We start from the raw sequence: 11,676 nt of genomic DNA, 5'->3' as shown, positions 1-11,676 counted from the left end.
TATTTCTCAAGATCTTATCAAGACCTCTGTCACCACAGGAAAGGTGCAGAGCAACAAATTAGATTTGGACTGAAGGGAAACTGATTTATTCTGAAGGTGCCTGTTAGGACACTGAAGCAAAGCTCGTACAAAGAATCCTCTGTAGCTCTGCTTTAGATCCTCTAAATCACATTCACCTGTAAGGAACCATGATTACATTAAGGCAAATTTTTTGGGTCACATGTGGTTATTCAGTAAGGTATAGGGTGAATATTATGTAACGCAACAGTTATGCAGTAAAGCCAATAACAAAAGTCAAACGCACTCAAAACAAACTGTGTGTTTCTGTACTTTCTTACAGCTCTGTCCTTTGTCTCAATTAAACAAGAGCCATAAATATCTTGAGAAAATGAATCGTGGTCATAACAAAAAAAAAAAAAACTAAACAGAAAGACAGCAGTTACTGTGTGACAGTCCAGTCTTTTAAACACGATGATATTTGGTTATTTGGGTGTTTTGAGCGAACATCAGCTTGGGTTGCTTGGGCCAAACATCATTCTGACCTTGGCTCTCTGCTTTCTTATCAGTGTTTTTACAGGGATGGGACCTCTGCTGCAACCTATGTTCATTCTCATGATAACATTTAGAGAAAACTCCCTCATTTCATACAAGCGCCTGAATCTTCTCTGTAAGGAGGACGGAGAGCGTTGTGGGTTTTTTCCATTTTCTTGAACTGTGGGTATTGTTTTCCCTCTGGTGTTGACATGACTGCAGAGCGGAATGTCATGCTGGCTCGTGGCAGATGTCGCAAAGCAGTACGTTAACATGCAGTGCAGGTCGGGAGTGGCCGTTCCCGATTGGTTCCTCTCACGGTAGAACTGTAGGATAAGTGTGCAAGGATAGAGATCATTGTTGCTGATCACTTCCTCAGCTTGAAGCGCCTCTGGTACTTGACACAGCATGATGCCCCTGCAGATGAAGTGAAACTGAGCTGTCTCTTCTGGTTGTTCTCACAGGGAATGAAACCCGACAGCTTCTACAAAGTCAAAGTCCCAGAACTGAAGGAGATCATAGAGGGCTGCATTCGTATGAACAAAGATGAAAGGTACAAGCGAAAACATTACAATGGGATCAACAATAATAAAATTACAAACTGCATAAATAATGTATATTTTAATGTCCATGACGTGCACTGTTTCCCTGTTTTTTGTTTCGTGCAGTAAACCAACAGGAGCTATATCTAGTTTCTTGCTTCTAACTTATCAAACAGTGCAGATAAACAATTTTTGTTCAGCACAAAAATCAAACATATAAGGTCAATTTTCAATTTTTTCCTTGCAGAAAATTCTCTTGATCAGCTTCTACAAAGAGCTGGAACAGGAAACGTTATAAGTACTACAAGTCTTACAACTCAAGTGTTTTTCAGTTTAAAAGTTATTGAAATACTCTTTACCTCTCATTTGTAGTTGTTCATAACTTAACGTCAGGAAAAAGCTCCTAGTTAGAGAAACAAGGATTCTCACGGAGTGTAAACACAGACCGATTCAGGCTTTAGGTTTCTGAAAGTTTAGGCTTTCAAAAACTTTGGAAGCTCTTATTTTCAAAAACCTCTCACAGTAAAAAGCCAGACATGTCTTTATATGTTATTCTGATAAATTTCTCTCAGGTTGTATTTACTTTATTATGGATTTTTTTGTAAGTAATGTACATGTAAGTAAGAGAAACATTGTCATTGCAGCCTGGTAGAAAGCATACGTTGCCATTCTCTTTGTATGTTGAACATATAAAGCTTCTTGTTCTCATCATAATTGTATTTTGTATTTTATTTTGTGAAGCTGAATTGTATAGACAGTTATTAAACATTTTCAAAAGTTCCGGAAACCTGTGAACCTGTCTGTTTAGTATCTTAACAGTTAACGACTGACTTCCTTCCTCTCCCGTAGGTACACCATTCAGGACCTCCTGGATCACCCCTTCTTCCAGGAGAACAACGGCGTGCACGTGGAGCTGGCCGAGGAGGACGACACGGTGAAGTCGGGCCTGAAGCTGTGGCTGCGCATGGACGACACCAAGAAGCTGCACGGGAAGTACAAGGACAACAACGCCATCGAGTTCCTCTTTGAGCTCTACAAAGACGTGCCCGAGGAGGTGGCTCAGGAGATGGTGAGCCGACGCATGGGCCCTCGTGGTCGTGAGGTCGACCTTTACTGCTTTGATGGCCCAGTTTGTGGCAGCCATTAGTGAGGAAATTGAATAATTTATTCCAGATCAACAGATCTTGTGTTCTCTGCATCCTGGTATTGATTTATGATGATAGCTTTTTATAGGTGTTCAGGAGGAAGGTAGAGTTTATATATGGGATTATCCCCTAAATGAATCACCGATTTCCTCCTCACAAAATAATTTTTCTTCTTCTTGATGCTGTAAAGAAACGGCAATGTAACTAATTATATTCCTTTTGTAGCCGTAATATTCAGATTAAAAGAGGTGTACAGTTTCAGGGTGTTAATAAAGCCGTGGATATTGTAGATATTAGCGTCAGAGATAATTTTATACGCTAAGCTGACATCGTATCACAGTCTGACATTATCAGTGATATCAAAATTTGTCTTCTCGTTATCTGTCTTTTGACATTTGACCCTGAGACAGTGAAAGAAGCCTCACTAATGCACCCCAGCATTGCTGTTGCTTCTTTAACGGTTCTGTTATGACAGCAGAGACGCTGAAATGTGCTGCCGCCCATCAGGAAAAAGCCTTTCGCTGCATGTGTCAAGGGCACGGCTCAACATTTAATCATCAGTGGTTGGAAATGTGAGAGTGTGTCTCAGGAAGCAGCCGGGGTCACGTCTTTAATAATATAATGACTCTCTTGCTTGTTACGAAACAGGCCCTTATGTCCTCAAGAACCCCCCCCCACCCCTCCTCTGCAGAGGTCACTTTTAATGAAAATGCAAGCCACAATTCCTTACTTGTTTACCTCTTTGTGGTAGTTTTCATCAAGATCAAATTTGGTATCAGCAGGGGACATCTGGTCCATGCAATCTGCTGTAATCTGACTAAGTGTTGAGAGGAAAGTTCAGACTGAGTGTCCCATTCTGCTGGACTAGGGCGTCACAAGAGGTTGTGCAAGACGCCCAACCCCATAGAAGAAATGTGGCCCATGTGTGTTGGTTTTACAGAACAAATGCTGTCAGCACAAAAGCTTTTGTCACATCAAAACACTGACTCTTGATGTCACAGCTCACGCCGTCAGGTCATTAAGTGCAACAGACCTGTGTAAATTGTCTACATACTGCGGCAGCACATCGTGGACCGTGACTTATACACTCGTTCGTGTTGTGCCCTGACCATTTTTGTGTGTTGTTATGCAGGTTGTGCTCGGCTTCGTGTGCGAGGTGGACTTCAAGCTCGTGGCCAAGGCCATACGGGACAGGGTGACAGCCATCAAGCGGCAGAGAGAGAAGCTGAGGCGGCAGGCAGAGGAGTGGAGGAAGAAGCAGGAGCAGGAAGCCATAGATGAAGAACCCGAGCCTCAGCTCCCATCGCTCAAAGTCAGCGACGTCGTAGCAGCAGAGTCCCCCACCCCGGCCCTGACACCTCCGGCCCCCATCTTGTCCCCCGTCACGAGCTCAGCGGACTCTGGTGTCAGCTCCAGCTACCCCGCAGAACCAGAGGAGCCCGAGGCAGACCAGCACTTCCACATCCGCCACAACAGCCTGTCCTCTGCTAACTGTGAGCTGCCTCATGTTACATCCCATACCATGAAAATGTCAGAGGCTGTCTCCATGTGTTCAGTTCAAGATCAATAATTTCAACCTTTCAGGCTCATGAAACACTTTCGAAACCAGTTGGATCATGATAGTGTCATCAGTCATAGTGTCAACTCAATTTTTAAACACACCTGCCAACAGTGCTTTAATTCAAAAGGCTTTGCGTTATCACGAGTCCCTAAATTTCTAGTGTGGTGACTTTTAATAACTAGTGAATGAATGTTGTTAAAATAAAAAAAGAGCTTAACATTAATAAATAGCTTTGCTTTTGGATTGTTATTATGATTATACTGTGAAACATTTTAACAAATTTGTACAATAAACTAGATTTGAAATGGTGAAGAATATTAAATAATATAACATATGAATATAATATTAGTAATAAGACATTATTTACATAGCACTTTTCAATACAATAGTAACAAAGTGCGTCACGAGTCAAATATAAAACATCCAAACAAATATATTACAAATATGATGTAATTGGATTATTATTACTGATGCATTCACATGCAAGTAGCATTTTAAGGTGGAAATTGGTCAGGTCCTGCCAGACAAATGTAGTGGAGTAAGCTCATATATTTTCCTCTGAAATCTAGTGGTGAAGAAATAGAAAGAAGCATAAAATTGAAATAGTATATAAGTATAAAAATGTTATATTCCAGCACTGCTTGAAACCAATTTTCTACTATATTTTCCTTCACGTTTCAGTCATATGTGTATCAAATGAGCAAATGAGTCTGTAAGTGTTAAAGCTTTTGACCTCTCTTCCTCCGCTCAGGAAGTAGTCATAGACTCTGGAGACAAATGTTTTTCACAGCTTTAACAGTACAATAGTACAGCACAGAAAGCTGTTGAGATCTCAGAGCACATGAGAGGCACACAGTGAAATGTGATACCGTGGATAACTCAATTATTCAGTCCCTGTAAGTCTTATTTCATGCTGTTTGTGTGTGTATGCTGTAGCTATTGAATATTTCTCTGTTAACACAACAGCCCGGATATTCTTTTTGGAAAATCGGTCTGACCTAGTTTCAATATGTCCGACATCTCCAGAACAGTGTGAATCCACAGTGAAACCCCTCTTAAGTTTTCTAAGTTGCGTTAGTGTCATTGTCATTATTTATGTGTTTGTGTGTGTGTGTGGTATGTGTCAGTTTGGGGTCATTAGTTGTGTGTGTTTTCTGTGTGTACGGTCAGTCCATCAGGCCACACAGTTGGTCACATGTTAATGGTTTATGTCCTTTTGTTGAAACAGCTGACTGTGAGACGGACGGCTATCAGAGCTCCTCTGGGCTGCACGATCCGCTGGAGGCCGGCAGCTTCAACACGACCCCTCCCACCACGCACGCTGACCCCCCGACTGTTAACGGCCTCCCCATCCCGGCCCTCCGCTTCCCCTCGGTGAGTGGCCTCAATAAAGAGCTTGTTATCAAAGAGGGGAGCTCGGGGTGGCGGAGGTGGAGAGGATGACTTTCAGGAGTTAACAAGACTTCCTCTATCAACAACACTCAGTCCACTATATGGCAGACACAGAGTTACGTAAACAGTATATAGCTGTGAAGGAACGCTTCACAATAAGGTGCATAAAACCCTTGGGAGGGAGTGAGAAAAAAATCATACCAAAGGAATCAAGAAATAACAGAATCAAGAGCTACTTTTTAGCTACTTGATGAGAAATTTCATCATCAAAATGGAAGATTTGCTTATTGATTGGCTGTAAAATACACATAACTTTATGTGCCCGCTTTAATATTTCAGTTATTTTCCTTCAAAACAATAAAATACGGTCTATCTAATCTGTTCTTTAGTGCTCAAACTGACAATGCTAACATGCTGATGTTTTACAGGTATAATGTTTACCATGTTCACCATCTTAGTGTAAAATTTGGGCATGCTGAGATCTGCTGATTAGCACCAAACACAAAACACAGCTGAGGCTGATGGGAATGGGAATTAGTTAGGCAAGTATTCAGTCATAAACCAAAGTACTGGGCAAATAAATTTTGACCCGAATAAGCCGCAATGTGAAAATTCAGTTCATCAGGAGGAGGATGTGAATGTCTGAGCCAATCATGGCACGAATCCATTCAATAGTTATTGCGACCTGTCACTCAGAACCATAAAAGTCAACCTCATTGTGGCACTAGAGGATCAGTGAAATCAGTTGGCTTCATCCTCTGGGAACTATGAAAATCTGAACAAAATTTAATGTCAGTCCATCCAACAGTTTACAGGAATACAACAGGAATAATCAAAATCAAATATCTCAATCTGGACCAACCAACTTTGCCATCTCTAGAGCCATACCGTTAACCTGACTTCCTCTATCAGTACCTGTTGATTTTTATTAAAGCAAACTGCCAAACTGAGGAATTTGGTGATTCGAGATATATGAAATACTTAAATGCTAAAAATTCAATATGTGTAAATGTTTCCTGGATACTACAAAAGTAAAATAAGTGAATGAAAGTCTTTATTCATGTTTCCCTTACCACATTTTACACTTCTATTCATAGAGTATTGCAGTATCCAACAACATAGAACATGGCAACTCTGGGCCCCCGAGTGGCTTCAGCTCCCCTGTGGACAGGTAAAGCTCTTCAGCCTCCCTTTCTCTTCACTCTGTGTTTTTCTTTTCTTGCCATCCAAGGAACAATGGAGTTCAATAGTTCCCTCTTTATTCAAGCCGCAGACCTGAAAATCAATGTGAATGTAGTAGAAATGTCTGCTCCTCCCCCGTGTAACTCCTCCTCCTCCACATCTGTGGGGCTGTGACAACAAGCTCGAGGCAATCGCCAGGCTCCTCTGTGTTTTTATTGCTGTGAGGCAGAATGGACCCTCGCGGGTGTCTGTGTGACAGGGCCTCAGATGTTGTGGAGGCCCTGTTTTCCATGTTGGTGGGATATGAGGAAGAGAGGGGCTTTATTCTCGGCGTGAGAGCTGATAATGGACGTGTTGATCGTGTTAGTGTGTGTGTGTGTGTCTGTGTGTTGAGGGGTTTTCATCTGGGCTCTGGGCTATAACTAATGATTGTTTTCATAATTGATTAGTTATTTATTATTCTATGGCCCCAAACACAAAGATATTCAGTTTACAATTATGTAAAATGAATAAAAGCATCAAATCCTGACTAAAATAATAAATCCATTGTCAAAACTCTCGTCAATTAATTAAAAATTTTATTTGTGTGATTCTACAGTAACTTTTTATGTAGTTTGTCCTCAATGACTAACGCTTAATCTGCGTTGTCAGTGGCAGATTGAAATAAATGTCAACTCTAGTTGAGCGTCATGTTTCGTAACAGCGTAGGCACGCACTTGTTAGGACCCAAAACATTATCCCAGTCGCCAAATTCTCCCTCTGAGAAAAGCCCTGGAATACCGATGAGCAGAATAAAAAAAACACAAGAATCATTTGCAATATCAACACAAATAGTTGACCTTACTTTTTTTTTTTTTTAATTTCCATGTACTCAGTGTTTAAAGGTGAAGACAGGCTTTGCTTTGACCTAACGTTACCCGTGAGGTGGAGGTTTTTAAATAGAGATTGGGTGGACGCTGCCAACCAGTAGGCCTGTAAATGTTTGCAGCCAGTGCTTGGGGAGGTGGACGGAGGGGAGTCTGTGACCACAGCAATCCAAAAAGACCCAGGAGACGCAATTAGCTGAACCAAAGCTTTTTATAAATAAAAATAAAATAAAAAAACTGAATGTTCTCCATTTCTCTGAAACCTAAAACTCGTTCATTGTATAAATACAACAGGTCACATGGGCGCGTTGCTTCCTCTGGATGAACTCCATCTTTCTATAGACTCTGAACAGGCCTGCATTGTTTAACTTTAGTGCTTATGCCACTGTATCACATCAAGCCTCTATTTGACACTTCAGAGTGCTGTTTATTATTATGCGTGATGCCAAGATAATCAGCCATGATAGATGGTCAATTCCTTTTACACTCATGTTGTAGATGATTAACTGAAGAATGTTTCAGTGGCGTCTTTTCTAACCAGTGGCATGTGTAATTTATTTCTGTGCAGCTACGCCTCCGATGTGACGTCGGGCTTGAGTGATGGCTATGAGGGCCTATCGGAGAAGAGTGAGAAAACGGCCGCAAGGAGAACTGCTGCGAAGCTGTTCAGGAGGAGGGCGCGCTCAAGGCTGCGCATCACAGGGGTACTATAACTCAAAGAGTGTTGTTTATTTACAACCGCACATTCATTTAATACACATCATAAATGAATCAATCAATCACATAGATTAAATGATTGAATTAGGGGAGGCATTTTATTCAAGAGAGAGCGGTGAGGCTCCACCCTGATTATGTAACAATATCAGTGGCCATGTTGTTCTTCCTCCCAGCAGCCGCGGTGCATTTCTCCTCGGATCAGGACACTGCTGTCTTTTAATGAGCGTGTTTGCACTGCAGGCACAGACAAACAGATCACGCTCAACCACATGTGCATGCAGCGGTGCAAAGAGTGCATAGTACAATACACACATAAACACAACTGCATGTTACAGTACACTCACACACATGCTCACACGACAGCGTGTTTGCTTTGTTGTTTGTTACATTGTCCCCCCCCCCCGTGTTTAACTGTGCTGCTCAGTGTTTCACAGAGTAAACAGATACTTGTCAATAACATTGATCCTGTGTCTTTCTGCAGCTCTCTGATAAAGTGGACCGGGTTGTGGAGTGTCAGCTGCAGACACACAATGACAAGATGGTGACCTTCAAGTTTGACCTGGACGGAGATAACCCTGAAGACATCGCTGCTGTCATGGTGAGTCATTAGTAGTGCTTAATCACCGGACAAGCGATGATCAACAGATGTCATGTTCAGAGGGTCAATGATAAAGCACTTCCATCGGGTTAAAAGGAGGAGAAGGATTCATTGTTGTCAAATTTGGCTTTGGACCAAGTAAAGACTGATTAGATTCTGGTGATGATTTAGATCTGAGGCACTACACTCTAATCTATGATCTAAGAAATCGATTCCATTTCAAATTAATATAATAGAAATACTCTTTCTTTGGGTGCAATGGAAAATGGTTGTTGAGACGGCAGAAGTCTGAACTCTTTGTGCATTCTCAATTAAAAATGAACCTATGTAACCTTCGCTAGACAGCAGGCATGCTGGTCACAAGTGACAGTATCTACCAAAGGATTGCTGACACGATATGGTCATACCTTAACAATGGAAATAAATATGTCTCACTGTCAGCTGATAAGTCTCGCAGCTTCCTGTATCTCAGCCCAGTGTACACATGATTTATCCTGCCTCTAGTTAACAACCTTTTGTTTGTTGATGTGAACTCTGGCTGATATTCTATCTGACTTACTGAGAAGTGAGTGACGCAGGTGAGCAGCCCCATCCCCCTGTTATTGTCTGTAAGCTTCATTAGAGGCGAGAGCGTAGAGAGGTGTGTAGTGTACATACAACATGCCTGTGCGTTGAAGGTGAGATGAGGCAGCGTGTTCCAGTAGCACTTTTGTTTTTGTTGTTGCACTGAACGTACCGTTTCCCCCGACTCTTAAAACACAGTGCGCTTTTGTTTACCGAGTCTTGGCACAGCGGGGGTGCTTGGCATCACAACAGCCCCCGTGGTTCTCTGTACAGGGTTTTTAAATGAGGTGAATTATGCCATGCTGACAGGAAACGGTCACCGCGCCCCAACCCACAATTCACAGCAACATTCAGGACTGCATGAATATGCAAAACTCAAAGCCTCCTCTAATATACTGCTGTATTGTGGATTTATATGTGATGATTTATGTATTTTTTCCCAATGAATAAGTATTAGCTGAGGGGAGGTGGGTGCGTGTTTGAGTGGGTATATTTCTCAGACTTCGAAACTCGTATTCTCCTTTTGCAGTGGTGGAAAAATACATTTACTCAATCACTGTGCCTGAGTACAATTTTAAAGTACTTTTACTTTCCACTACTTCACTAGATTCTGGCACACAATCTACTTTTTTTGTATTGCACTTTCCTTTACAGCTATTGTTATTATTAACTTTGTAATGAACTTCTAACATATGAAAGTAGGTAAAATTCTCAAGCAGCTAAGATAGTAAAAGGCTCCTTACACGTTAGCATTAATATATAATAGCATAAGAATAGTATAGTAATATATCAACACTCACTAGGGCCATTTTTCTGCATGAGTACGTTTAATTTTACTTTTGACACTTTAAGTACATTTTGCTGATAAAGCCTGTGTACTTTTACTCAGATTTTACATTTAGAATTGCAGTTACTTGGGGTGTCCCAATTTCCGAGTGGTTAGGGCATAACCTGAGCAGCAGGTCCCTTGGCACGACTCCCAGCAGGCCGGACGCTTTACTGCGTGTCTCTCCCTCGCTCTCTCTCCTATATTTCCTGTCTCTATCCACTTTCCCTATCAAATAAACTCATAAAAACTGCCCAAAAAATAACATGTAAAATTGCAATTACTTTTGAGTGACTATCTACAGATTGCGGTATTGCTGCTTTTACTCGAGTAATGTATCTGAACGCTTCCTCTGCCGCTGTCCTTTGTGTCATGTAGGTGCACAACGAGTTCATCCTGCCATCAGAGAAGGAGGGCTTCATCCACCGCATGGGCGACATCATCAAACGGGCCGAGGTTCTGATGGCCAAAGAGCAGCCGGTCCACAACAACCTGCACCGACTCACCCAGCCCGCTTTCCACAGCGGGGTCAACTCATTGTCTTCCTCACAGGTCAGCGGCGCCGCAGCACACGCTCCTTTCCAGTAATCCACATCGCAGCATTGTTAGCTGAGAACAAAGCGGTAACGGTGACCGAGAGTGTCTTTTACTGTCTGATCGTCATAAATTACATCAGCTATAGCGTGTCTAGCTGTGCTTACCTAAGGCAGACCCATAAATCTAGTGCAAATGAAAAGCTGTAGAGCAGAGCTTCCTACACTGGAGATTGAAAAAATAAAAAAACGGAGTTGAGTGCTTTCCTCGCTGTCCACAGTCCCTCCTGAGGCTCGGCCTTAAAGATAGAAGGTTAAGTGTCCTTAAAGCCGCCTGAGGTAGTGCTTTCATTTAGAACATAATGTTACTAAAAGCACTAATGTCATAAAACCCTGTTATTTGTGGAAACATACCCCATTCCTCTTTTTTTTTTTTTCTCATTTATTTGTTCCCACAACCACGGATCCTTTCCAGTTCCTCCACCATAATGAACTTTCCAGCATATCTGCCCACAGTGAACGGGTAAAATAATTTATGTTTGGATTTATTAAGCCTTTCTGAATCAAGATTCTGTGAAGCTGTAAAATGAAGACTTCCAAGAAAAAAGAGGAGCAGTGCCTTCCTGTACATGATATGACCTAATGCCTAATCAGATACTGTTTGTCCACTGAAGTAAAAAAAAAGTCTATGTTCTGCCACAGGGTGGAACATGCCAGAACATGTTCTGCCAGAACATGTTCCAGCCTGTGGAACACGGAGAACAAATCTGCATGTGCCCTCTAGTGAAAATAATCTAAGATATTTGTTAAATGATGGAGAAAAGAACAATGTGCTGTTTCACGTGGGAGACAAATAAGAGCGGCAAACCTCTACCTTCAACTATCTACCTTATTCACTACGTTTCCGACCCCCTGGCTACACAATTACACTGAACCACATTGGACAAATCTCTCCTGGCTTCGCTCCAGCACTTGATTAAAAACACTGCTTGGACCACATCCCCCCCCAAAAAAATTAATTGTGGCTGTTTTCCCCGGGACTGTCCTGCCAAAAAAAACAGACCGAGGCAGTTAAGTCAGGAAGAAACCCACAAGTCCAGAGACTCATCGATCTATCTCTGTTCTGGCCGTGGTAGCTCTGAGGTAGGCTGCTATTCTGAGAGCTTTGGGAAGAGGCACAGTGTATAAACGGTGGTTGTGACCCTGGAAAGCAATACTT

General features: G+C 42.0%; 1 protein-coding gene across 4 annotated transcripts in view; it reads left to right on the top strand.

Moving 5' to 3' along the window:
* Positions 1-11,676, top strand: part of wnk4a (WNK lysine deficient protein kinase 4a) — a 42,645-nt gene that overhangs the window by 21,883 nt on the left and 9,086 nt on the right. For all 4 annotated transcript variants that reach the window (XM_056366256.1, XM_056366254.1, XM_056366257.1 and 1 more), the window contains exons 6-13: positions 996-1,084; positions 1,923-2,142; positions 3,351-3,711; positions 5,008-5,153; positions 6,269-6,342; positions 7,788-7,923; positions 8,418-8,534; positions 10,303-10,476. In XM_056366256.1, coding sequence (XP_056222231.1) covers positions 996-1,084; positions 1,923-2,142; positions 3,351-3,711; positions 5,008-5,153; positions 6,269-6,342; positions 7,788-7,923; positions 8,418-8,534; positions 10,303-10,476 — 1,317 coding nt within the window. The remainder of the gene's footprint in view (positions 1-995; positions 1,085-1,922; positions 2,143-3,350; positions 3,712-5,007; positions 5,154-6,268; positions 6,343-7,787; positions 7,924-8,417; positions 8,535-10,302; positions 10,477-11,676) is intronic.

The sequence above is a fragment of the Seriola aureovittata genome, chromosome 21 (genome assembly GCF_021018895.1).
Source record: "Seriola aureovittata isolate HTS-2021-v1 ecotype China chromosome 21, ASM2101889v1, whole genome shotgun sequence".
Classification (NCBI taxonomy): domain Eukaryota; kingdom Metazoa; phylum Chordata; class Actinopteri; order Carangiformes; family Carangidae; genus Seriola; species Seriola aureovittata.
This window is presented reverse-complemented; position numbering and strand designations above follow the sequence as displayed.